The sequence below is a fragment of the Fundulus heteroclitus genome, chromosome 14 (genome assembly GCF_011125445.2).
Source record: "Fundulus heteroclitus isolate FHET01 chromosome 14, MU-UCD_Fhet_4.1, whole genome shotgun sequence".
NCBI lineage: Eukaryota > Metazoa > Chordata > Actinopteri > Cyprinodontiformes > Fundulidae > Fundulus > Fundulus heteroclitus.
In genome coordinates, this window is record NC_046374.1 from 14,815,856 (window position 1) to 14,843,742 (window position 27,887).

General features: G+C 43.6%; 3 protein-coding genes across 3 annotated transcripts; all 3 read right to left on the reverse strand.

The window, feature by feature from the left end:
- Positions 1–1,229: 1,229 nt before the first annotated feature.
- si:dkey-183c6.9 (tripartite motif-containing protein 16) lies at positions 1,230–20,060 on the reverse strand. The gene is made up of 2 exons (XM_036146349.1): positions 19,913–20,060; positions 1,230–3,256 (listed from the first exon to the last, which is right to left on the reverse strand). The coding sequence occupies exon 2, from the start codon at positions 3,254–3,256 to the stop codon at positions 1,748–1,750; it is 1,509 nt and encodes a 502-aa protein (XP_036002242.1). The 5' UTR covers positions 19,913–20,060; the 3' UTR covers positions 1,230–1,747.
- LOC105916821 (tripartite motif-containing protein 16) lies at positions 12,176–14,150 on the reverse strand. Its single transcript, XM_036146348.1, has one exon. It carries the CDS (start codon positions 13,774–13,776, stop codon positions 12,268–12,270), a length of 1,509 nt encoding a protein of 502 aa, XP_036002241.1. The 5' UTR covers positions 13,777–14,150; the 3' UTR covers positions 12,176–12,267.
- A 2,165-nt stretch (positions 20,061–22,225) lies between the features above and the next one.
- cideb (cell death inducing DFFA like effector b) lies at positions 22,226–26,297 on the reverse strand. Its single transcript, XM_012851448.3, has 5 exons — positions 26,163–26,297; positions 25,763–25,877; positions 24,341–24,499; positions 23,957–24,141; positions 22,226–23,375 (listed from the first exon to the last, which is right to left on the reverse strand). Exons 1-5 carry the CDS (start codon positions 26,186–26,188, stop codon positions 23,234–23,236), a joined length of 627 nt encoding a protein of 208 aa, XP_012706902.2. The 5' UTR covers positions 26,189–26,297; the 3' UTR covers positions 22,226–23,233.
- Positions 26,298–27,887: the final 1,590 nt, after the last annotated feature.

The following is a 27,887-nucleotide window of genomic DNA, read 5'->3' on the forward strand; positions in this document are numbered from 1 at the left end:
TCTTGAACTACAAAATGATGGTCAAGTTCAGGATATCGCTAATTGCTTTGTTTGATGGTGAGACAGCTCCGTGGTAACTAGGAGAACTTGGTGGCATGTGAATCCTGCAAGACATAATATAATAAGATGGGATTTGAGATATAATAAGATGGGATTTGAAAGAGTTTTGAAGATTTCCAATTTTTTAAACTCTGTTATATCAGAATAAAGTTTAAGCTTGGTTAATAATACCAATTCCATAGGTAGGATAGACACTCTGCATCAAGTCCTCCAATTCTCTGATTGTTTGAGCAAAGGGCCTCCTAACTTAATATAAAATACGGACCTGGAATGCCCTACCTGATCATCTGAGGGAACCACAGACTATTCAGACTTTTAAAAAAGGAGTAAAAACATTTCTTTTTAGCAGGACATATGACTTTTAACATTTTACAATTATGCTATTGATTTTATTCATAAGTGATTCATAAGCGATGCTTAGTTTTAAATTTTGATTTTACCCTTCTATGATGATTTTACCTGTAGCACTTTGAGACTTTTCTTAAATGTAAAGTGCATTACAAATAAAATGTATTATTATTATTATTATTATTATAAAATACCCACATGTGTTCATTAAAAATGACACTATTTTAAACCCTTCATGAATACCACATCCCTTATCTGTCTATACCAACTACACGATGATCCTTTGTTACAACCTGTCTCAATAATGGGTTGAATTTATACACAAGCTAAGGAGAGATTAGATAAAAGAAGCGAAACAAAGAGGCCAGACCATAAAATCTGCTTTAAAGTGAGATATTTATCAATAAAAGAAAAGAACCAGAACAACTTTCCCCTCACTCTTTGTGATTGATCATAACTCAAACAGACTCCATGTGTAATCATGGTTTAATAAGTCACTGTAGTCAGGCTACTTAACAAACATTAACATGTCCTCTGATCACAAATGATGCGATGTGAGTGAACATGTTCCAATTATTCTGCTTAGCTTCACTTGTTTTATTTTTATTTTTCATTTAAAATGTCTCTACCTGTGATAGGTCAGACAATTTGACTTTTCCTCTTGTTTTTTTCTTGTTCTGTTTGATCCCATTTTCCATGGTTACCAATCAATTGATGTATGCCTGGTATTTAGTATAGAATAGCATGTGTGGTGCGATTTTATAATATGAGTAGGAGCCCCTCTCATATACGACACGTATATGAGAGGGGCTCCTATTATGAGTTTCTTTTTAGCTTCATTTATAATATGGACTTATTCTTTCCATAATTATTTCTCCCTAGTCTTGAGAAAACGCATTGAAAGAAAAATTAAACAAAAGGAAGATAATTACTTTACTTTTTTACTTTATTTTCTCTCTTACACATTAGTGTGATGTTTTTTGCTGGACGATGTTTTTTGCTGGACGATATTTTTTGCGATTCACATTGTTGTGAAGTAAAATTGCATGCATGCATTTAACTAACACTAGATGAAGACAGAGATTAAATTGATAGAATGGGGAATAAAGTATTTGTTACATAATGTGGCTGCATAAAAAAAACAATCTAAAAGCACGCTGACGCATCAGCATGATGATGAATGATTACAGATGGATGTATAAGAAAAACATTCAAGGCTTTCATTAATCCACTTCTGATTATCTTTTAGAATATATTCACAGATAATTATCAGGTATGATAATTACAGTTTCACTCACCCATTGGTATTAACAGCAAGGATGAACAAACTGCAAACAGTTTAGCAAAGCTCACAAACAACTTCTGAAGTGAACAGGTCACTAAACTTTTTTCCACAGCGGGAGCAATTTGTCTGATAAAATGGAGAAGACCTTCCACATGAGCATTTTCTATCAGGCTGGGAGGTGTTCTCAACATTTTCCTTCCCCAGGCGAACAAATGGCACTAGATCCCAGTTGTTGGGTGTCGTCTCAATCGTGATTATTGCCTTTCTCTGGTACTGTCCACTTCTGCTGAAGAAGGAGAGTCTGGAGGCCACAAAGTCCCAAAACACTTCCACCATTTCAGGTCGCTGGTCCTCCTCATCTCCATCCTTTTTCTCAGATGTGAGTGATGTGGAGCAAACTTGAAGTTGCTTTCCTGTTGTTGTGGTGTCATCATCGTTATACTCAAAAACCGATGAATTGGAAGAAGCATAAGGCCCATTATGGTACTTTGTTGTAACCCAACTCAGGCGTTTATCTTCATACCTCAGACCATAGACCGGTCCATTCTTCAGGTTTCCTGCAGACTGTTTGTCACACAAACCAATCATCCAATCAGCCTCATCAGTGAGACCGAGCATCCATCTCCGGTAGATGGGAACTGCCAGGGTGCTGCGGATTAGAAGAGTGGCAGAACATTGACCCAGGTCGCTGTTGTAGAAAACTGTCCTTTTGTCACTGGACAGAGACATGCAGCAATTGGGGGACTGGGGTTCAAAGATCAGATCTGAAGAAGCATTGAGGTCCTGCTGACTTTCTGGATCAACCAGGGACAACAATGATTCTAGAAAGTTGGACGCTTGGTTCACCATCTTCTCCCCATTCTGTCTAATCTCCAGAACCAGTTTGTCCCGATGGCTGCCAGGCTCCAAGCCTTTCCTCAGATCCACGGCCTTGGCCTTCTCCACATCCTGGTTCACCTGAGAGTACATCTGCAGGAACCTGAAGGTGTCCTTCTCGTTCTGGGCTGCCTCCATGCTGCTCCTGCTGGTTCTGATGGACACCATCCGAGCAGAGACCGAACTCTGGACGCTGGTCAGAGAAACGTCCCTCAGATTAGTCACGGCCTCGATGAGGCGCACGCTGCAGCGGGCCACCTTCTCTCGTTCACTCTTCTCCCACTTCTCCAGACTCATGTTGTCATCCTCGGTTTTCACTTGTAAGGCCTCCTGCTCAGCTTTCAGCTTCTCCAGGAGCTCTTTGTGGGCCGTGGAGAAGGTCTTCATGTTGTGTAGGCGGTGCTGGTCCTCAATGGCGCAGGAGACGCAAACACAGGTCTTGTCATCCAGGCAGTAGTACTCCAGAAGCTTGCCGTGCTGAGGACATTTGGTGTTTCCATCTATAGCCATGGGCTCAGTCAGAGGATGGGTCTGCAGCAACACAGGTGTGGTCAGGTGGGCCTGCAGGTGCTGGACGCACATGGAGATCTCACATTTCATGCAGGTCTTCCGTGCTGCTTTCCTGTCCTCCTCTGTGCACATGTCACACAGAATGCTGCTTGAAGCCTTCTGGACGTTGTCAGACATGTTCTCAGATGCAGGAAATCCCGTTAAACTTGGTGGGATGTTATTCAGAGTGAAATTTAGCAGAAGACACACTTCTTCCTTCTCTTGTGGACTGAAATGCTACCAGTGAGTCTAATTTCAAGGAGATACTTGTTTGTCGTTTGAAGGCTTGGTTATCACAGCAAGGCAGCAGTTCTGTTTCACTTCCTCTTAGTGGGTGGAGACTGGCATTTTTGTTTGCTGAGTGGTTACCCTTTCTTTCTAGGTTTCGTTTCTTAGCAAGAGTTTGTCCACAGACAGATATGTTGGAGCATCTCGCAGTGAATGAATAGGGAATGTTTTATTAAAACACAGGTTGACATAGTTAGTCCATTTTTAATTACTCCCAAATCCTTTAGGGTATGATGTGTGTTTTCTACACATTTTAAGCTTTTGTCTGCCAGATTACACCCAGTATAAAACAGCATTTAATTAAACTGCCATTAGAGGTCGTATTTCAGACTCTTGCAAAGATATTCCTATCCCCTGAACTCTTTAATTTGTTGCCATGTTTGCACAAAGTATTTTATTTGGGATATTATGTGATGAACCAACACAAAGTAACACATACTTTAATCATGAAGAGGAAGGAAAGTGATAGCGTGACATGTTTTTGTTTTCATCCCACCTGAGTGAATTTTATTGTAGATGCACATTCCTGCGTAAGTAGCTGCGAGTCTTTAGGGCCCATTCTCACACATGAAGATAGTTTGATCCGAAGTGTTTCAGTGCAGCTCTGGTTGCTTGTGTAGGGTTGCCATCCTGCTGTGATGTTTTTACAATGGGGCAAACATTATTCCACAAAATTGCTGTGTCCTCTACATAGTTCCTGACAAACTGCAAATGGGCCACCTTATGGCTTTCTTTCATCTGTTCTTCACTAAAAAATTACCTGCCCCCCAAACAGTGTACATCCATGGATATTTTTGTCACAATTTGTTGAGATGAACCCAAACACAACCACACACACACACAGCACTGTTTTGAGAGTTATTGAAGAAGGGGTGAGTTGTGGAAGATGAGAACCAGAGTCTTACTGGGCCGGAGCAAGTGGATGATGACGGCAGGAGCAGGCAGACGGGAGGAAGCTGGAGGATCGCAGATGAGCCCTGGGGCAGAACCCAGGGCCGGCAGGTGAGCTTCGAGACGGGACCCGAGCTGGCAGCGCTTAGGAGCGGGATACTAATAGGGAAATCTTTGACTGGATGACGAGGGAGAGTCAAAGCTCTGACAGGCAGACGTGGGAAAATCTCTAATTGACAGACGTGGACAGGTTGACACTCTGACAGACAGACGTGGGAAAATCTCTAATTGACAGACGTGGACAGGTTGACACTCTGACAGACAGACGTGGGAAAATCTCTGACTGGCAGGCGAGGGCTGGGTGAAGGATGATGACGATCCGGCGGGGAAGAACTGACTGTGGAGGGTTTATATGGAGAGGCTGGCAGGTGGAAAGAGTCCGGGCTGATTAGGAACTGACAGGTGTAGATGATTAGGCAGAGTGGAGACAGAGCTGGGTGGGAGAAGGAAGGTGCTGGAAAGGCTCAGGGTGCAGCAGGCAGAATTGCACCCTGACATTTTTAACCATTACATTATGCTGCCCAGTCCCCACCTCCCCTAGAAAAATGTCTAGAAAATGTATCTTCTGATGGTGCCAACATCTTTACATGAAGCACGCTTTGTGTTTCAGTTACACTTAAACACTTTGGCAGGGGGAAAAGTTATTAAGACCCAGAAAGGAGGGAGAAACAAATTTCCAACCAGACTTTGTGTTGTGTTTAAAAGTTTGTTTATTAAAGATCAGGCCCGTATTCACAAAGATTCTCAGAGTCCTCTCAGAGCGCTCCCCATCTTAGCCTAAAATTTCCAACCTGGGTGTTTCAGTTTCAGAGTGATTCAGTTAGCTGAGACTAAATAACTGTTTATCGTAGCAAGGAGGTGTGGTTGACCCCACTGATTGGAGTGATGCTGTCTTTTAAGAGCTGGGATGAGTTGATACAAGAAGAACAAAAAAAATCCCCAAACATGCTCCTAGGATTCACTGGAGAAAAGTTAACCGATTAGATTTGATTAAGAAATCTGTGACATGAGGATAAAACTTAGCAAAATTAAAAAAAATTGTCACACAACATCAAAATGTTTAAATGCACCTTATTTACATCCTCATCATTATTTTGATTTGCTTATGTTTACTCGACATACTGGTCATTTTACTACTTCATCTATTTGATATCAATATGTACTCCCCTGTCAGCATTTTTACTCTGTTTGCCTGCTTGTTTGAAGTGGCTGGACCTGACAAAACACCAGACATAAATGAAGGAAACAAGGTGAAAAATTTGAACTGGACAGAGAGCAGCTCTGGGAGGAGAATTGAGCAGTGCCGAAAGGTAAATTTGTACCACATTTACAGTGCAAAGTGAAGCGCATTTTCTCTGCTTTCACGCACCAGCCTGGAAAGTGATAATCGCTCTGTGCAGCAATCAAAAGCCAGAGAGAAGATGGCATCACAAATGCAAACTTCTCAATGACTGTTTAGGCTATGGATACTGATGTCATCATGTACAACACAGAAAATACTTGATCACCCCTTTTACATATTCCCTCCATGTATATAGAATGTATTGTAATGAGTGTGTATTTATGTATATATCTTTGTAACTATGAGATTATTTTTCAGTCTATATGTCAATAAATTCCTCTGTACTGTGCTATTTGTACATTTTCCAGTTTTATTTATCATTATATATTACTCCTATTATTTGTTTCTCTTCAGTAAAGTTACGTTGCTAGGGCCGCACCTTTAACCCGCGAGGCTGCTGAAACAAATTAATTTCCCCATATTTGGATGATAACGTTTTTCTTATCTGCATATTAATAATTGGATGATTGTTATAGAAGTTGATGCGCTCGTTTCCTGCACAGTTTAGGTGCTGGATAAGCCAACGGCTCTCTAGGTTTACCATCATATTTCCTGCTATCAAACGACAAAGGAATAAAGCAGAACAATGCCCTTCTGTCTCTTTATGATTGACCATAACATAAACAGACTATCTTTATTAATGGTTTAATAAGTCACTGTAGTAAGGCTCCTTACCAAACATTATCTCATTCTATCATCACATATGACACAATGTGAATAAACACATTTTGGTTGTTGTACAAAGCCTCATTTGTTTTATTGATTTCATTTAATTCAATTGTTTAATAAGTTGGAGACCATTTTACTTTTCCTCTTGGTTTTTATCTTGTTCTTTTTTTAATCACATTTTGCATCTTTACCGATTATTTACTGGTATTAAATATAGAATAGTGTGTGTATTGCAGTTTCACTACTTTTAATGATTGCTGCTTATATGGGGGGGCTCCCGAGAGCAGCTTATGATGAAATCCATAAATGGACATTGTGGTCCCTCGCCCAGACGCGGGTCACTGGGGCCCCACTCTGGAGCCAGGCCTGGAGGTAAGGCACATTGGCTAGCACCTGGTGGACAGGCTTTTATCCATTGAGCCTGGCCGGGCACAGCCCGAAGAGGAGACATGGGTCTCCCTTCCAATAGGATCACCACCTATAGGAAGGGCCAAAAGGGTCGGGTGCATTGCGAAATGGGTGGCAGTCGAGAGCGGGGACCTTGGCATTCCGATCCTCGGCTGCAGAAGCTGGCTCTTGGGACGTGGAATGTCACCTCTCTGGTGGGGGAGGAGCCTGAGCTAGTGCGTGAGGTTGAGAGGTTCCGAGTAGAAATAGTCGGACTCACCTTGACGCATGGCATCCACTCTGGAGTTGCCCCTGGTGAGAGGCGCCGAGCTGGAGTGGGCATACTTGTTGCCCCTCATCTCGGTGCCTGCACGTTGGGGTTCACCGCGGTGAACAAGAGGGTGGCCTCCCTCCGCATTCGTGTGGGGGGACGGGTTCTGACTGTTGTTTGTGGTTATGCGCTAAACAGAAGCTCGGATTACCCACCCTTTATGGAGTCCTTGAAGGGGGTACTGGACAGTGCCCCTCTTGTAGATTTCCTCGTTTTGCTGGGGGACTTCAACGCTCATGAAGAGAGCGGAGGAGCTCTCATCCGACCACTACCTGGTGGTGAGCTGGCTCCGATGGTGGGGGAGGAAGACGGTCAGACCTGGCAGGCCCAAACTCATTGTGAGGGTTTGCTGGGAACGTCTGGCAGAGTCCCCCGTGAAACGGACCTTTAACTCCCACCTTCGTGAGAGCTTTGAACACGTCCTTAGGGAGGCAGGGGACATTAAGTCTGAGTGGACCATGTTCCACACCTCTATTGTTGAGCCGGCAAGTCGGAGCTGTGGCCGCAAAGTTGTCGGTGCATGTCGCGGTGGCAATCCTCGAACATGCTGGTGGACACCAGCGGTGAAGGAAGCTGTCAAGCTGAAGAAGGAGTCCTGTCAGGCTTTATTGGCCTTCTGGGACTCCAAAAGCAGCTGATATGTACTGGCACTCAAAGCAGCAGGCGGCTCGGCTGGTCCCTGAGGCAAAAACCTGGGCGTGGGAAGAGTTCGGAGAGGCCATGGAGAAAGACTTACGTATAGCCTCAAAGCGATTCTGGTCCACTATCCGGCATCTCAGGAGAGGGAAGCAGTGCAGTACCAACACTGTTAATAGTGGGGGTGGGGTGCTGCTGACCTCGACTTGGGACATCGTGCATCAGTGGGTGGAATACTTCAAAGACCTCCTTAATCCCACCAACACATCTTCCATTGAGGAAGCAGAGTCTGAGGACTCTGGGTCGGGTTCTCCTATCTCTGGTGCTGAGGTTGCCGAGGTGGTTAAAAAGCTCCTCGGTGGCAAGGCCCCGGGGGTGGATGAGATTCGCCCAGAGTACCTTAAGGCTCTGGATGTTGTGGGGCTGTGTTGGTTAATGCGGCTCTGCAGCATTGCGTTGACATCGGGGGCAGTTCCCCTGGATTGGCAGACTGGGGTGGTGGTCCCCCTATTTAAAAAGGGGGGCCGGAGGGTGTGTTCCAACTACAGAGGAATCACACTCCTAAGCCTCCCTGGTAAGGTCTATTCAGGGGCTCTGGAAAGGAGGGTCCGTCGGACAGTCGAATCTCGGATTCAGGAAGAGTAGTGTGGTTTTCGTCCTGGATGGGAACACTGGACCAGCTCTACACCCTCAGCAGGATCCTGGAGGGTGCATGGGAGTTTGCCCAACCAGTCTACATGTGCTTTGTGGATCTGGAGAAGGCATTCGACCGTGTCCCTCGGGGGGTCCTGTGGGGGGAGCCCAGGGGAGTATGGAGTACTGGGCCCTTTGATAAGGGCTGTCAGGTCTCTGTATGACCGGTGTCAGAGTCTGGTCCGCATTGCCGGCAGTAAGTCGGACTCGTTTCCGGTGAGAGTTGGACTCCGCCAAGGTTGCCCTTTGTCACCAATTCTGTTCATAACTTTTATGGACAGAATTTCTAGGCACAGCCAAGGTGTTGAGGGGATCCGTTTTGGTGGCCTTAGGATTGCGTCTCTGCTATTTGCGGATGACGTGGTCCTATTGGCTTCATCAGGGCATGATCTACAGCTCTCACTGGAGCGGTTCGCAGCCGAGTGCGAAGCGGCCGGGATGAAAATCAGTGCCTCCAAATCCGAGACCATGGTTTTGAGCCGGAAAGGGGTAGAGTGCCTTCTCCGGGTTGGGGAGGATGTGCTGCCCCTAGTGGAGGAGTTCAAGTATCTTGGGGTCTTGTTCAAGAATGAGGGGAAGATGGAGCGGGAGATCGACAGGCGGATTGGTGCAGCGTCTGCTGTGAAGCGGGCGCTGTACCGATCCGTTGTGGTGAAGAGAGAGCTGAGCCAAAAGGCGAAGCTCTCGATTTACCGGTCGATCTACGTTCCTACCCTCATCTATGGTCACGAGCTTTGGGTCGTGACCGAAAGAACGAGATCCCGGATAGAAGCGGCCGAAATGAGTTTTCTCCGTAGTGTGTCTGGGCTCTCCCTTAGAGATAGGGTGAGGAGCTCAGTCATCCGGGGAGGACTCAGAGTAGAGCCGCTGCTCCTCCACGTCGAGAGGAGCCAGTTGAGGTGGCATCCTAGCCATCTGGTTAGGATGCCTCCTGGACGCCTCCCTGGTTAGGTATTCCGGGCACGTCCCACCGGGAGGAGACTCAGGACACACTGGAGGGACTATGTTTCTCGGCTGGCCTGGGAACGCCTTGGGATTCCCCCGGAGGAGCTGCCCAAAGTAGCTAGGGAGAGGGACGTCTGGGCCTCCCTACTGCTACCCCTGCAACCCGACCCCGGATAAGCGGAAGACGATGGATGGATGGATGGATGGATGGATGGATGGATGGATGGATGGATGGATGGATGGATGGATGGATGGATGGATGGATGGATGGATGGATGGATGGATGGATGGATGGATGGATGGATGGATGGATGGATGGATGGATGGATGGATGGATGGATATCTAGCTGATGATAGTAAACGGACTACAGTTAAAAGTCTGTAATAAACATTCAAGACTTTCATGAGTCCATCTGTGATTATATTTCATAATATAGCCAAAACCATCAATCATAATTTATGCTCGCCGATTAGCAATGAAACCTGGATCCATGAGCTACAAATATTTAGCAAAGCTCACAAACAACTTCTGTGATGAACAGGTCGCTAAACTGCCCTCCACATTAAGGCAAGGCAAGGCAAATTTATTTATATAGCACAATTCAGTACAGAGACAATGCAAAGTGCTTGACATGAATAAAATATAAGAATAAAAGCAAGTAGGGATAGAATGTAGAAACAAAAAAGAACATTAAAAACAGTAAAACAGTTTAACTAGAGCATTCTAGAGTAGGAGCAATTTGTCCGCTTAGACTTTAAATACCTTACACATGAGCATTGCCATTGCAGCTGGGAGATGTTTTGGGTATTTTCCTTTCCCACAAACAAAAGGGATCAGGTCCCAGTCGTCGTGTGTTGCCTCGATCGTCAGTATTAACTTTCTCTGGTGCCGTTCAATTCTGCTGGAGAAGGAGAGCCTGGAGGCCACAAAGTCCCAAATGTATTGACTACTTTCAGGATAGAAGGACCATTTCACCCAGTATGACAAAAAGAAGCCAGATCTCAACAAAAGTTGTCTTTTCAAGTAAATCTTTTCTTAATCAAAACCGAGACCAAAGATGCTTTATTTATGTATTTTAGTGTTGTTTCAGAAGGGCATGTTGGAGATACGCGCCAGAGCCCCACAACTGCGCCGTCGCAGGTATAGATGATGGATGGATGCTGCAGAAGGAGAGTTTTCCAAATGTTCACTTATGTTGTTTGGAAAATAGCTAAAATAGTATGATCATTACAATTTTCTTTTTGTTTTTCATTTTTGTGATGTGACATAAGAGCAATTCTGATACCAAAATCTAGTGGCTTTTACGTCATGTTTTCTTTTCATTTCATCTCTTGAACTACGAAATGATGGTCAAGTTCAGGATATCGCTAATTGCTTTGTTTGATGGTGAGACAGCTCCGTGGTAACTAGGAGAACTTGGTGGCATGTGAATCCTGCAAGACAGATATAATAAGATGGGATTTAAAAGAGTTTTGAAGATTTCCATTTTTTTAACGCTGTTATATCAGAATAAAGTTTAAACTTGGTTAATAATACCAATTCCATAGGTAAGATAGACACTCTGCATCAAGTCCTCCAACTCTCTGATTGTTTGAGCAAAGGGCCTCCTAACTTAATATAAAATACCCACATGTGTTGATTAAAAATGACACTATTTTAAACCCTTCATGAATACCACATCCCTTATCTGTCTATACCAACTACACGATGATCCTTTGTTACAACCTGTCTCAATAATGGGTGGAATTTATACACAAGCTAAGGAGAGATTAGATAAAAGAAGCGAAACAAAGAGGCCAGACCATAAAATCTGCTTTAAAGTGAGATATTTATCAATAAAAGAAAATAACCAGAACAACTTTCCCCTCACTCTTTGCGATTGATCATAACTCAAACAGACTCTATGTGTAATCATGGTTTAATAAGTCACTGCAGTCAGGCTACTTAACAAATATTAACATGCCCTATGATCACATATGATGCAATGTGAGTGAACATGTTCCAATTATTCTGCTTAGCTTCACTTGTTTTATTTTTATTTTTCATTTAAAATGTCTTTACCTGTAATAGGTCAGGACAGTTTGACTTTTCCTCTTGTTTTTTTCTTGTTCTGTTTGATCCCATTTTCCATGGTTACTAATCAATTGATGTATGCCTGGTATTTAGTATAGAATAGCATGTGTGGTGCGATTTTATAATAGTTGCGCCTTATATGAGAGGGACCCCTAATTGAGTTGCACTCTTTTACTGGACTGAAATAAGAAATTCAATCACTTCCAGATCATCATTTTAATATATCATGATTATGAGTTTCTATTGTTCATCTATATTCTATATTGTTCATCTATAGCTTCATCTATAATATTGACTTATTCTTTCCATAATTATTTGTCCCTAGTCTTGAGAAACAAATTGAAAGAAAAATGAAACAAAAGGAAGAAACATAAAGTTGAGGAATTGATTTGATAATTAGTTTAAACTGCAGTCATTTTTTTCTCTCCTACACAGTTTTTTGCTGTAAAATCTTTCACACTGAGTAAATGAAACGTTTTTTCTCTGGCTTTATTATTTACTTTATTAGTCACATTGTGTTTATGAAGTAACATTGCATGCATGCATTTAACTAACACTCGATGAAGACAAATATTAAATTGATAGAATGGGAATAAAGTATTTGTTACATAATTTGACTGCATAAAAAAATTATCTAAAAGCACGCTAATGCTAATGCATTAGCATGATGATGAATGATTACAGATGGATTTATAAGAAAAACATTCAAAGCTTTTATTAATCCACCCCTGATTAAGTTTCAGAATATGTTTACAAATAACAATTAGTTATAATAATTACAGTTTCACTCACCAATTGGTATTAAAACCAAGGATGAGCAAACTGCAAACAGTTTAGCAAAGCTCACAAACAACTTCTGAAGTGAACGGGTCACTAAACTTTTTTCCACAGTAGGAGCAATTTGTCTGATAAAATGGGGAATTGTTTCCACATGAGCATTTTCTTTGAGGCTGGGAGGTGTTCTCAACATTTTCCTTCCCCAGGTGAACAAAAGGCACTAGATCCCAGTTGTTGGGTAGCATCTTAATCGTGATTATTGCCTTTCTCTGGTACTGTCCACTTCTGCTGAAGAAGGAGAGTCTGGAGGCCACAAAGTCCCAAAACACTTCCACCATTTCAGGTCGCTGGTCCTCCTCATCTCCATCCTTTTTCTCAGATGTGAGTGATGTGACACAAACTTGAAGTTGCTTCCCTGTTGTGGTGTTAGTTGCTTTCTTCGTCCCAAAACCCGATGAATTGGAAGAAGCATAAGGCCCATCATGATACTTAATTGTAACACAACTCAGGCGTTTATTTTCATACCTCAGACCATAGACCGGTCCATTCATCAGGTTTCCTGCAGACTGTTTGTCACACAAACCAATCATCCAATCAGCCTCATCAGTGAGACCGAGCATCCATCTCCTGTAGGTGGGAACTGCCAGGGTGCTGCGGATTAGAAGAGTGGCAGAACATTGACCCAGGTGGCTGTTGTAGAAAACTGTCCTTTTGTCTTTGGACAGAGACATGCTGCAGTTGGAGGACTGGGGCTCAAAGATCAGATCTGAAGAAGCATTGAGGTCCTGCTGGCTTTCTGGATCAACCAGGGACAACAATGATTCTAGAAAGTTGGACGCTTGGTTCACCATCTTCTCCCCGTTCTGTCTAATCTCCAGAACCAGTTTGTCCCGATGGCTGCCAGGCTCCAAGCCTTTCCTCAGATCCACGGCCTTGGCCTTCTCCACATCCTGGTTTACCTGAGAGTACATCTGCAGGAACCTGAAGGTGTCCTTCTCGTTCTGGGCTGCCTCCATGCTGCTCCTGCTGGTTCTGATGGACACCATCCGAGCAGAGACCGAACTCTGGACGCTGGTCAGAGAAACGTCCCTCAGATTAGTCACGGCCTCGATGAGACGCACGCTGCAGCGGGCCACCTTCTCTCGTTCACTCTTCTCCCACTTCTCCAGACTCATGTTGTCATCCTCGGTTTTCACCTGTAAGGCCTCCTGCTCAGCTTTCAGCTTCTCCAGGAGCTCTTTGTGGGCCGTGGAGAAGGTCTTCATGTTGTGTAGGCGGTGCTGGTCCTCAATGGCGCAGGAGACGCAAACACAGGTCTTGTCATCCAGGCAGTAGTACTCCAGAAGCTTGCCGTGCTGAGGACATTTGGTGTTTCCATCTATAGCCATGGGCTCAGTCAGAGGATGGGTCTGCAGCAACACAGGTGTGGTCAGGTGGGCCTGCAGGTGCTGGACGCACATGGAGATCTCACATTTCATGCAGGTCTTCCGTGCTGCTTTCCTGTCCTCCTCTGTGCACATGTCACACAGAATGCTAGTTGAAGCCTTCTGGGCGTTGTCAGACATGTTCTCAGATGCAGGAAGTCCCGTTAAACTTGATGGGATGTTATTCAGAGTGAAATAAAGTAGAAGACGCACTTCTTCTTCCTCTTGTGGACTGAAATGTCACCAGCGAGTCAATTTTCCCAAACAGGAGATACTTGTTTGTCGTTCAGACAGGCTCAGATCCGACAGTGGTGAGTTTATCAAAGCAACACAGCAGTTCTAACTGTTTCACTCCCACTATGACACTGAGTGGGTGGAGACTGGCATTTTTGTTTGCTGAGTGGTTCTCCTTTCTTTCTAGGTTTCGTTTCTTAGCAAGTTTGTCTACAGACAGATATGTTGGAGCATCTCGCAATGAATGAATAGGGAATGTTGTATTAAAACACAGCTGACATAGTCCATTTGTATTTACTCCTGAGGCTTTTAGGGTATGATGAGTGTTTTCTACACACACATTTTAATTTCACCCAGTTACATAAAACAGCATTTAATTAAATTTCCAGAAGAGGTTGTATTTCAGACTCTTGCAAAGATATTCGTCGCCCATGAACTATAATATTTTGTCATGTTTGCACTAACTTTAAGGTATTTAATCTGGGATATTATGTGACAGACCAACATGAAGTCACACAAACTTTATTCGTGAAGCTGAAGGGAAGTGAAAGTGTGACATATTTGTTTTTATCCCACCTGAGGGAATATATTTGACACACTGTATCACAGTGCACTACGCTTCATCACCAAATCATCATACTGGACTGTTACGGCTGTAAGTGTTTGCTCCTAGTGGTGCAGACTGGACTCCACACATATGCAAAACTGGCTGTGGCAGCACGTGTCTGGGGTTGGCCAAATGGACTTTGGGTTCGCCTCCAGCATGCTGGGCTCCTGATTGGAAAATCACCCGAAGTAATGGACCAATCCAGACCTTCCACCACCTTCACAGACACATTCAAAGGGGAGCCGCATTAGGAACAGTTAACAATGTTTGCTCTTCCCGTGCGGCCTGGAACTTCTTTGTGACACAATTGTGTTCAGACACTAGTGGTTGGTTACCTTTTGAATACTGACTGTTTGTGAGTTAGCCAGCTGTTGATTTAGTTAAGTCCTGACTCAGATGTTTTGTTTGTTGTAGGTTTTATACCTGAAGGAGTTGGGCAGAGCGCCACTCCCAGTTCGTGTTTTTCCGTTGGGTTTGTTTTGTTCAGAAACTGTTTTATTTAAATCCCATTTGTTTGTATTAATTTGGGTAAGCAACATGTTGGATGTTGTCTCTTTTTGTTAAAAGAAACCTTATAAATAAACCTTTAATTTCATTTCCATCTATAAGACTCTTTTATTATGTTACCCCGTCTTCCTGCCTAAAGTGGACGTAACATGGACCCATCACTGTGAGCTGTACTCTCTGCTCTCATGGCCTTCTCTACACCAAAGGAGACTGAAGCACAGGCTAACGTTCATTTATAAGGCCATTTGGGGCAAACTGCCGTCTCCTGTCTCCTGCCAACAGTGGTTACAACTCAGGCTCTTCTCATTGACTTCTCCTCACTGTCCCGAGGTTCTTCACAGATCTGGGCAAAACCTCTCTTTCCATTGCTGCCCCACAGGGCAAGGAATAATATTCAAAGTTGTCTGAAGCTTCAGGATCACATTCCCCGAGTGCCTTTCAAACGATTCTAAATAGGTCCCTGACTGAAGATTGTAGGTGTTATTCTTTAGTTGAACTGTAAAATTGTTTCATCTGTGTCTGGGTGTTTTTATATGAATGTTTCTGGTGCCGCCAGGTCTCCCTCGAAAAAGAGATTTTATCTCAAGGGACTTCGTGGTAAAATAAAGGTAAAATAAATGTTCTAGATGCAGCTTTCTGTGTAAGTAGCTGTAAGTATTTAAATAACCCAGCTTCTGTGGATATTTTTAAATTAATACTTCAGGTCGGCCAGTTTTTCCCCCCATTCACCCTGGAAAAATGTCTAGAATACGTAATGGTGTCAACGCCTTAAAATGGAGCAAGTTTTACGTTTCAGGTACATTTAAACATTCATGCAGGAGGCAAAGCTAATAAGACCTAGGCATAAAGGAAGACCCCATGTCCAGCGAGTCGCCGTGTTGCCATTAAAAGTTTTATTAATAAAAATCAGGCCCGTATTCACAAAGGTTCTCAGTTCTCTCAGAGAGCTCCTGTCTTTGCTATCACCAGATGGAGACAAAGATTAAATGGATAGAATAAAGAAATGTGGCTACATACTAAGCAAATCACAAACCACATTAATGTTGATTTATCTAGCTGATAAATCAACATCGTGAATGGATGTCGTGTTCCCTCGCCCGGGCGCGGGTCACAGAGGCCCCACTGTGGAGCCAGACCTGGAGGTGGGGCACATTGGCGAGCGCCTGGTGGCCGGGCTTTTGCCCATGGAGCCCAGCCGGGCACTTACCGAAGAGGAGACACGGGTCCCCCTTCCAATAGGCTCACCACCTATAGGAGGGGCAGAAGGGGTCGGGATGCATTGCGAAATGGGTGGCAGTCGAGGGCGGGGACCTTGGCGTTCTGATCCTTGGCTGCAGAAGCTGGCTCTTGGGACGTGAAATGTCACCTCTCTGGTGGGGAAGAAGCCTGAGCTAGTGCGCGAGGTTGAGTGGTTCCGACTAGAGATAGTCGGACTCACCTCGACGCATGGCTCTGGCTCTGGAACCTGTCTCCTTGAGAGGGGGTGGACATTCTTCCACTCTGGAGTTGCCCCTAGTGAGAGGCACGGAGCTGGCCTCCCTCTGCATACGTGTGAGGGCACGGGTTCTGACTGTTTGTGCTTATGCGGCAAACAGCAGCTTGGATTACCCACCCTTTTTGGAGTCCTTGCTGGGTGACTTTAACGCTCACATGGGCAATTACAGTGGGACCTGGAGGGGCATTGTTGGGAGGAACGGCCTATCTGATCTCAACTCGAGTGGTATTCTGTTGATGGACTTCTGTGCTCGTCATGGATTGTCCATAACGGACACCTTGTTCAAGCATAAGGGTGTCCACATGTGCTCCTGGCACCAGGACACCCTAGGCCATAGTTCGATGATGGACTTTGTTGCCATTTGATCTGACCTGCAAGCCCATGTCTTGGACACTCGGGTGAAGAGAGGGGCGGAGCTCTCCACCGACCACTACCTGGTGGTGAGTTGGCTCCGATGGCGGGGGAGGAAGACGGTCAGACCGGGCAGGCCCAAACGTATTGTGAGGGTTTGCTGGGAACATCTGGCAGAGTCCCCCATGAGACGGAGCTTTAACTCCCACCTCCGGGAGAGCTTTGAACACTTCCAGAGGGAGGCGGGGAACATTGAGTCTGAATGGACCATGTTCCGTGCCTCTATTGTTGAGGCGGCTAGTCGGACCTGTGGCCGCAAGGTTGTCGGTGCATGTCGCGGCGGCAACCCTTGAACACGCTGGTTGACACCAGCGGTGAGGGAAGCCGTCAAGCTGAAGAAGGAGTCCTACCGGGCTTTTTTGGCCTGTGGGACTCCGGAAGCAGCTGATGTGTACCGGCAGTCCAAGCGGCAGGCGTACTTCCGTACGGCTTTGAAGCGATTCTGGTCCACTATCCGGCGTCTCAGGAAGGGAAAGCAGTGCAGTACCAACACTGTTAATAGTGGGGGTGGGGTGCTGCTGACCTTGACTCGGGACGTCGTGCGTCAGTGGGCAGAATACTTCGAAGACCTCCTTAATCCCACCAACACGTCTTCCATTGCAGAAGCAGAGCCTGAGGACTCTGGGTCGGGTTCTCCCATCTCTGGTGCTGAGGTTGCCGAAGTTGTTAAAAAGCTCCTTGGTGGCAAGGCCCCAGGGGTAGATGAGATTCGCCCTGAGTACCTTAAGGCTCTGAATGTTGTGGGGTTGTGTTGGTTAACGCGGCTCTGCAGCATTGCGTGGACATCGGGGGAAGTCCCCCTGGATTGGCAGACTGGGGTGGTGGTCCCCCTATTTAAAAAGGGGGACCAGAGGGTGTGTTCCAACTACAGAGGAATCACACTCTTAAGCCTCCCTGGTAACGTCTATTCAGGGGTTCTGGAAAGGAGGGTCCGTCGGAAAGTCGAATCTCGGATTCAGGAAGAGCAGTGTGGTTTTCGTCCTGGCCGTGGAACACTGGAACAGCTCTATACCCTCAGCAGGATTCTGGAGGGGGCATGGGAGTTTGCCCAACCAGTCTACATGTGCTTTGTGGATCTGGAGAAGGCATTCAACCATGTCCCCCGAGGGATCCTGTGGGGGGTACTCCGGGAGTATGGAGTACCGGGCCCTTTAATAAGGGCTGTCAGGTCTCTGTATGACCAGTGTCAGAGTCTGGTTCGCATCGCCGGCAGTAAGTCAGACTCGTTTCCGGTGAGAGTTGGACTAAACCAAGGTTGCCCTTTGTCACCGATTCTGTTCATAACTTTTATGGACAGAATTTCTAGGCGCAGCCAAAGTGTTGAGGGGATCCGTTTTGGTGGCCTTAGGATTGCGTCTCTGCTATTCGCAGAAGACGTGGTCCTATTGGCTTCATCAGGGCGTGATCTACAGCTCTCACTGGAGCGGTTCGCAGCCGAGTGCGAAGCGGCCGGGATGAGAATCAGTGCCTCCAAATCCGAGACCATGGTCTTGAACCGGAAAAGGGTAGAGTGCCTTCTCCGGGTTGGGGAGGATGTGCTGCCCCTAGTGGAGGAGTTCAAGTATCTTGGGGTCTTGTTCACGAATGAGGGGAAGATGGAGCGGGAGATCGATAGGCGGATTGGTGAAGCGTCTGCTGTGAAGCGGGTGCTGTACCGATCAGTTGTGGTGAAGAGAGAGCTGAGCCAAAAGGTGAAGCTCTCGATTTACCGGTCGATCTACGTTCCTACCCTCATCTATCGTCACGAGCTTTGGGTCGTGACCGAAAGAACGAGATCCCGGATACAAGCGGCTGAAATGAGTTTTCTCCGTAGTGTGTCTGGGCTCTCCCTTAGAGATAGGGTGAGGAGCTCAGTCATCCGGGGAGGACTCAGAGTAGAGCCGCTGCTCCTCCACGTCGAGAGGAGCCAGTTGAGGTGGCTCGGGCATCTGGTCAGGATGCCTCCTGGACGCCTCCCTGTTGAGGTGTTCCGGACACGTCCCACCGGGAGGAGGCCCAGGGGAAGATCCAGGACACGCTGGAGGGACTATGTCTCCTGGCTGGCCTGGGAACGCCTTGGGATTCCCCCTGAGGAGCTGGCCCAAGTGGCCGGGGAGAGGGACGTCTGGGCCTCCCTACTGAAGCTGCTACCCCCACGACCCGACCCCGGATAAGCGGAAGAAGACGGACGGATGGATGGATGGATGGATGGATGGATGGATGGATGGATGGATGGATGGATGGATGGATGGATGGATGGATGGATGGATGGATGGATGGATATCTAGCTGATGAGTAAACGGACTACAGTTAAAAAAAACTTTCATGAGTCCATGTTTGATTATATTTCATAATATAGCCACAACCATCAATCATAATTTATGCTCGCTGATTAGCAATGAAAGCCAGTATCCATGTGCTACAAATATTTAGCAAAGCTCACAAACAACTTCTGTGATGAACAAGTCGCTAAACTGCCCTCCACAGTAGGAGCAATTTGTCCGGTTAGACTTTAAATACCTTCCACATCAGCATTGCCATTGCAGCTGGGAGATGTTTTGGGCATTTTCCTTCTCCAGCCGAACAAAAGAGACCAGGTCTCGGTCGTCGTGTGTTGCCTCGATCGTCAGTATTTCCTTTCTCTGGTGCAGTTCAGTTCTGCTGGAGAAGGAGAGCCTGGAGGCCACAAAGTCCCAAATGTATTGACTATTTTCAGGATAGAAGGACCATTTCACCCAGTATAACAAAAAGAAGCCAGATCTCAACAAAAGTTGTCTTTTCAAGTAAATCTTTGCTTAATCAAAACCGAGACCAAAGATGCTTTATTTATGTATTTTAGTGTTGTTTCAGAAGGGCATGAATCTATAATACGGACTTATTCTTTCCATAATTCTTTCTCCATAGTCTTGAGAAAACGCATTGAAAGAAAGATGAAACAAAAAGAAGAAACACAAAGTTGAGGAATTGATTTGATAATTAGTTTACACTGTTGTAATTTTTTTCTCTCCTACACCTCAGTGTGATATTTTTTTGTTGTCAGACATGTTCTCAGCCACAATACGATCCTCACCAGAGCTGCTCTTAGCATGTTTCTCCTGGTTTTAGGAAGTTAATTAGTTAATGTGTCACTAGTTCTTTATCAGTGTTGAAGCAGCCAGAGAGCTGCGTGTCACTTTTATTTCCCACCCACAAGTTGGTTGGACGGTTGGAAAACTTTATGGCCTTACAACAGTACAGTTGTGTCCTGTTGTTTAGAAAAAAAACTTCCTGTTCTTATCAATGATGAATGGTACAACAAAATACAGCAAAAATGTATCTTTAATTAAAAATAAAGCTGTACATGCTTTGTTTAGCACAAACCTTTCCAGAATAACATTACAACCACGAACCTCATTATGTTGGATTGTGATTTTATATGAGCCCGACACATGGCATTGTGTATTGTGAAGTGAAAGAGAAATGATACATGTTTTTTACTTTGTTTTTTTGCAAACAAGCAAAAACAGCATGCATTTGTATTCTGCCCCCAGGAATCAATGCTCCATACCACCATTCACAGAATTAAACCTTTGTAGTTTTTTCGGGTGTATGTCTCCAGCAGCTTTTTATATTTAAAGACTGAAATATAGCCAATTAGACTGCAAGTGTTTCAATTTAGGTATGAACTTTGACTGGCCATTCTATCACAAGAATATACTTGAATTTGAACCATTCCCTACATATTTATTGTTGAGATTTGTCGTTCTGTTTAAAGATGAACCTCACTATCAAGTCTTTTGCACCCTCTAGTGGGTTTTCTTCATGAAATTTCCCGTATTTAGCTCAGTTCATCTCACTCCTCTGTAATAACCAGCTTTCTTCTTCCCGCCAAAGAAAATTAATCCCCAAAGGTCAACGCTGCCATCTCTATGTTTCACAACGGGGATGGACCAGAGCACCTTCTTCCATATGTTTGCTGTGACCTCTAGAGGGCTGTTGACAAACTGCAAACTGGACTTCTTATAGATTTCTTTAAACAATGACTTTACTCTTGTCACTCTTCCATGAAAGCCATAGTTGTGGAGCTTAAAAGAAAATGGTTGCCATGTATTTAGTTATGGATATCAGAGAAAAGTGGGCTGAATACAAATGCATGCCACACTTTTTAGATTTTCTTTTGCAAAACTGTTTCAACTCCCTGTGTGTCCCTTTGACTCCTCCTCTATCACAAAGAATAAGGTGAAAAATGTGAAAAAGTCACTAGCCATCAGAAGTTGATGTGCCTCGGCTATTTTTGTCTTAAATGAGCTGTAGAAAAAACAGCTCATTTTAATTTTTTTTTTTTTGGTCGCCACCAAAAAAATAAAATAAAAAACAAATATTTTGTTGGACCACCTTAAGCTTTGATTGCAGCATGCGTTCGCTGTGATGGTTTGATTTATGGCTCAGAAATTCCACTTCGGCTTTTGACGAAAAAGACGAGGAGTTTGAAGGCAGGGTTCAGGACGACCAAGTAAAGAACGAGAACAAAAAGGGAATGAAACAAGAGTGTAGTGGATACAAACAGAATTAAAATGTGGTCAATGAGTCAAATAGTGATTTCTAATATGGAGCAGGAGCAACAAAGGAAAAACAAAACATGTAGAAATGTCAAAAATGGCAGAGCCACCAGACCACAAACAAGGAAAAGAGGGGGGCAGTCATGTTGAAGAGGGAGAAGAAAAGAATGAAGCAGGAAAAACTAGGAGCAAGGATGGATACAACTGAGAAATATATGACAGCCAGTACATATGAAGGAGCAGTTCTCACCAAGAATAAGAGAAGAGCAAAGACAAAACCATCTCCAGCCCATTTAAAAATACCCATGAGCAACTTCTTGTCCCATTTGTTGCCATTTCTTCAGTCGTCCTCAAGCCTCAAACCCAAAGTCCTGCTGTTGTAACAAAAACTCAAAGCTGGTGAGGCAATTTAAAAACGTGCTTTTTTTTAACAGACAGCAGAGAGAAGCAGATGGCTCCATGGCCTGGATTATGGAGCTAGACGAGTGGGAACGTGCAAAGGGGCATCCAGAGAGTAGCTCATTCTTCCTTTAACACGTGGAAACAGTTTGATCAGATCGGTTTTACTGAAGGGTTTTGGAAAAGGCTTTTCTAAAGGTTCTTTATACATTTGTTTTGTTCCTGTCCTTTCAAAGTCTTTGCTCTGGAGCATAATCCCCTAAATGGTGATTTGTTATTTCTGAACATTTATAACTTAAAATAATTTCTACATTATCTTCGACACACATACATACACTTAATTAAAATAGAAATAACCTTGATGTTTCCCAATTTCTGATATTACTGTGAATCAAACAATTTTTCTCTGTCTTAGGTTAGTTAAGATAGCATAAATATTAGGATTTTGCAAAACGTCAACATAGTAAGAGAGAGAGAAGTTATTTAGAGATGTTTTAAAGGGTTCATTCTCAAATCTGTTAATTTTATATACATTTACTTATAATTTGAATTAAATTAGAGTAATCATTTTAACTCTACGCCTACCTTCACGCTACTAAAATAATCATATATGAGTTTGACCTGTTATAAATTAAAGATTTAATTGATGACTTGCATCTAATTATTACATATATAGTGTTGAGACATTCACATCAATGTTGATCATTCTTAATAATCGTTTTATTTGGTACATTTATTTTTTACTGTTTTATTCAAAGTATCACATGCATAAATACCTATTATATACAGATTATGTTTTTTTGGGGGGTTTGGCTTTCCCTTCTGGCCCTCCATAAGAAACACACACAGGAAATCAAAGAAAAACATACGAAAAAGAACCCAAAAGATGCAAGCATAATGAGGCACTTATTTTCTTCTTACCCAGCTACACAGTGCTGCTCAAACTGTTGTCTTTGTTTGCCCTCCAAACAAAAAAACAAACTTGTTTTTGACTTTTAGACCTGTCAAAGCAATCCTGGCACAACTCTTTATAAATGACGTAATCAGCATTCGGCCCTCAAAATGTCCTAAAACTCAAAGAGTTTTTAGAACAGGGGCCTTGAAAAGTTCTTTATGTCACTGCTTAGTTACACATCTGATTGTGATAATATGATCAGATTCCTTATTGTGACGTACCGAGTAATCATAAACAAAATCTAAAAGAGACCATGCACAATCAGAAAAAAAAGACTAAATAGCTCACTCATCAAAAAATATATATATATATTGCTTTTAATATTGTCACTGTTTGGTTTCTGGTTATTTTAAGGAGAAAATCTACTTACATTAGCAATACTGTTACCCTGTCAAATGTCTAATTGTAAGAGCAAAGTCAAAAACATCCCAAAGCAACGTCTTCATTTTTGAGTCAACAGCACCAGCCGGCTTTTAATGCCAGCTGGCTGTGTACTCGGTCCTCTGCGTCTGCCAGAGCTCAGTGCCTTCGATAATACGGCGGATCATGGATGCTGAGGTGATAAGCAGGTGCCCGGCGGCCTGAAGGAGGGTGGAGGCGACACGCAGCACTTCCCTGAAAAACAACCAACATCATAGAGTCAGTCAGAGTTAGGCTGTGCGCTATTATATGTGCAAGAAAGATTTTATGAAAGTAAGAGGGTGGAAGAGGGGGAGAGACATGCAGCAAAGGACCGCGGGTCAGATTAGAACCCGGGTCGACCACGTCAAGGACTAAGGCCTCCGTACATGGGTCGCGCTACCCGCTGCACCACAAGCGCGCCCGCAAGAAAGATTTTCACAAGCTCTATGAACGCTGTCCATGGATGAAGCTGTTTGGCCTTTGCTGTACTGACCTGTATCACCTTTCTGAAAAGGGGGACTATCAGCTAATATTTAAAAAAAAGCTAATATTTAAAAAATAAATTCTGACAGTTTTTCTAGGCTTTCAATCACAGCCTGTAGGATGACTTTGAGCTATTTTATGAGCTAAAATATCTAGTATCACCTACACTAAGAAAGGTGTTTTCATCAGTTTAACGTTTAATATTTAAGCTTAAAAATGTAATTTGCTAACTAAAACATCTTGTTTGGTTTTAGAAAAATTTGGACCGTATAAAGGGTCATACCCCTTTATACAATCCATGAACCACCTACCTGAGGACCTTCTTGGGCCCCAGACACTGAAAGTCGGCGCTCACTGAGTACAGGCCTTGGAAGGTGGCCTTCACACTCAGGGAGCCAAACACATCCTTGGGGCTTATTTTGTAGAGGTCAAAGGTGACTCGTGCGATGTCTCTACCAGTGCGAGGCTTGTCCTGGTTCCTAAGCACAACTGAACCCTATGGGGACAGACAGCATCAATCAAACCCAGAGAAACTGCTAATGGAGGAAAGATTATTTATATATATATATATATATATATATATATATATATATATATATATATATATATATATATATATATATATATATATTTATATATATATATTCTGACATATTATCAGGAGATAGGGGACTCCAGAATAGCATCCAACTTACTGCCTGAGGTTTCCATGTCTGTCCAGGCTCTAGGGCCATAAGCACGGTGTTGTCAGGTAAGGTCATGAGGAACTCATCAGTTTCCACTTCAGTCCCGTCCTCTTCACAAACCAGGTACACGGATGCTGCAGAAATGGTCAGCAGCAGCGCCTGGCATACCTAACAGACGGCATTATACTCTTACAATGAGGCTAGGTTCAGGCATCAGCACAGCTCTTCAGAGGATAAACTACAAATACAAGCTGGATTCAGTATCATTTTCTTTGAATTCAGTATTATTGATGAGGACGTTATATTTATACTTTACAAAATATTTAAGAAACATGTAATTTAAAATATATCCTTTTCCTTTAACTCTACCAGCATCCACTCAACATCCTGTGGGAAACAACTCAAAAACAATGGAACCAAACGGGAAATAGTTTCTAACAGTGTCTTAAACGGCCCTTTAATTGCACGTCTACATGGATGGTGCTGGAAAAGCCAGTCAGTAGAAAGGACTCCAGTGTCATCATTCATCAGACAACAAAGAAACGCGTGGGTCCCCAAAACAGTTAGATTACATTAAAAAGTGCATTTATTAGCGTGTCGATGGACAAACAAAGCAGAAAAGGTGACTCTATAAGAGGGATGTTTGCCTTTCACAGGTTTAGATTTGTGTGACTTATGCACAGCTGAAGTTTAAAAAAAGCTGCACAGAAGCTGAAAGTGGCTCTAAGCTTTGAATTACTGAGTGCTCTCCAAACTCGTGACAAGACCTCCTTTGACATCAACTGATCTCCATTCATGGTTTTGACCTTTAGAAGCTTTTAATGAAAGCATCCTCCACTGAATCTACCATAAATTCATCTATTGATAAAACATGAAACACACATCACTCCCTGAGCCTCCTCACAGCTCAGGCTGATGGTGCTGTACTGAGCATAACTGCAGCGTACATCTAATATATATGAATACAAATATGTTGTAAAAACAGAGATGCTGAAAAGAGGCATCCTAACCATGCACATATGCTTCAGACTGCTGAACTGCTGAAGTCACAAATGGACTCTGTACCACATTCGTATATTGCACGGTTTTAATAATACTCACCTGTACACTGTGAATCGCACACTGTCTATTTCCCCTGCATTGTTTACATTGTTTACATTTAAATTGTTGATATAAATCACTGCTGCACCTTATCCTGAAATTTACTGCAATTTACTGTGATTTTTTTAAGCTGTATGCAAATGAAATTTCGATCTGTACGCACTTTGTGCATACAAAATGACAAAAAAAGCTGTCTAAGTCTAAGTCTAAGTCATTTCACCAGACGGTATGCTGTAGTTGCAAAACATAGTTTTAAGCTGATTGAAATCTTTCCATCTGTTAATTTCTCTATCATATCTAGTATTATTAGTGAACTTCACTTATTCTCACCCTCTCTTTCAGCTCCATCAGGGTTCCTGCCGTGATCCCTTTCTTGGTCTCTCTTCTGTTACAGCAGACTCTGAAAGGTCGCTGAGGCGGGGACCAGACCCGCTTGGTCATAGATCTGACGATTTATCAGCAAGAAAAACAAATAGCTTATATTAACATTTTTTTTTAAACTTAGGTACTGATATTTTGGTTTGATATATCATAAAAAGCAGACATCTTTCTCTATCACATATAAGCTTGACTCTGATCTCACAATGAATCCAAGCTATATCTTAACAAAAACTACACTTTGTTACGACTTTCTGTTTTTTTCAGTTGTTGTCCAAAAGATCATAACAGATTTTAACAATTTTTTTTGTCATTATGGCTTTAAACAATAAGAAACAAGCTGCCGACGTACTTTAAGAGTGAAGACGTGGTATCCATTGTCCTCACTTTCTTCCTCTCTCTTCTCCCAGCCTTTCCTCGTGCCCGTCGGGTGTTTTGGTTTGACAAAATGTCCTCGCTCCTCTGTGTGTGACCTGGGAGCTGGACTTTGCCTCAGACCTGTCGATAACGCAGAAGCAGAGCGGAGAAGAGCAAAGTTCATGCTGCCTATGACTGAGTCTGGCAAAAATCCCGCTGATAACCAATACTGGGTGGGGGCTAAAGCTAATCAAGTTAGACAGTTTCTGTTTAAATTAACATTTTATAAAAGGATCCCTCCGATGTGGACAAACAGACTTCTGTTCTTGGTCTGCTTTTTGTCTCCTACGACTGCCGAGTAATTTGCATTCATTAACAGGTCGCGTCTCAAAGCAATCTGATGAAGCCCTGCTTTTGCTGACACCACCGTCTCCACCCGTACTCGCCGTTATCTGACGGATGACGATAATTTGACTTTGGGAATGAACTGATCATTGCAGCGTACCTCAAGAGATCAACACGACGTCATGCAGTCATGGGAGAAAAATTGTTAGCACCCCTCTGTTAATCAAAAGAAAATCCCTCAGTGGTCTCTGGGATAAGATGAAACTGACAGAAGTAACAATAAATGAAAATTTACTGAAAATTAACCAATGAAAATCAGACATTGCTTTTGAAATGTGATTCTACAGAATCATTACAAAAATGTAACTAAGGAAACAGGCCTGGACAGAAATGATGGCACTTTTGTTTGCAAGCTTTGGAGTCAGTCACTGCAGTCAAACTATTTATGAGATCTCTGCACCTCCCAGCTGGTATTTAGGCCTACATCTTATGAGGAAACTGCTCCAGTTGTCTCAGGTTCGTAAGGTTGCCTTCTCCAGACGGTTTGTTTCTACTCCTTCAATAGATGTTCAATAGGATTTAGATCAGGACTCACAGGAGGCCACTTCAGAATAGCCGTATAGCCGTTCTTGGGTGGTTCTAGCTGTGTGCTTTGGGTCATTATTCTGTTGGAAGACCCATGACCTGCAAATGAGACCAAGCTTTCTGACACTAGGCAGCACATTTCTCTCCAGAATGTCTTGATAATCTTGCAATTTCATTGAACCCTGCACAGATCTGAGATTCCCACGAGCAGATGCTGCAAAGCAGATCCAGAACGTAACAGAGCCTCCTCCATGTTTCACAGCAGGGACAGTGTTCTTTGCTAGGTGTGCTTTACTTTTGTGAACATGGAGCTAATATGCCTTGCCATAATAGCTCAAGTTTTGTCTTATCTGTCCAAAGGAAATTCTCCGAGAAGCTTTGTGTCTTTACAACAAGCATTGTGGCAAATTCCAGTCTTGCTTTTCTATGATCTGCTTTCCACTGCGGTGTCTTCCATGAAGTCCACTTTGCCTCAAACAGTAACAGATGGTGTGATCTGACACAGATATTAAACCTTGACCTTGGAGGTCACCTTTAATCAATTAGGTGTTTGTTCAGGGCTCTGTGCTTACCATTGGTATGATCTCTCTCTTCAATTTGTCATAAATGTTCCTCCCGCAGCCACGTCCAGGGAGGTTGGCCATAGACCTGTGGACCTTAAACTTGTGTATAATAACTGTAGTCACAGGAACACAAAGCTGCTTGGAGAGAGAGTTTTATAGCCTTTACCTTTAACTTGCTTGTCTATGTTTTCGCTTCTAATCTCCCCTTTGCTTCCTGTGATCCATGT

Bases quoted from the DNA above. Each gene is read 5' to 3' on its own strand.
- cideb (XM_012851448.3), bottom strand. From the start codon at position 26,188: ATGGATACCACGTCTTCACTCTTAAA. The intron at 25,878-26,162 runs GTACGTCGGCAG...ATAAATCGTCAG, and splicing joins ACCACGTCTTCACTCTTAAA to ATCTATGACCAAGCGGGTCT. The intron at 24,142-24,340 runs GTAAGTTGGATG...CTGTCCCCATAG, and splicing joins AGACATGGAAACCTCAGGCA to GGTTCAGTTGTGCTTAGGAA.
- LOC105916821 (XM_036146348.1), bottom strand. From the start codon at position 13,776: ATGTCTGACAACGCCCAGAAGGCTTCAACTAGCATTCTGTGTGACATG.
- si:dkey-183c6.9 (XM_036146349.1), bottom strand. From the start codon at position 3,256: ATGTCTGACAACGTCCAGAAGGCTTCAAGCAGCATTCTGTGTGACATG.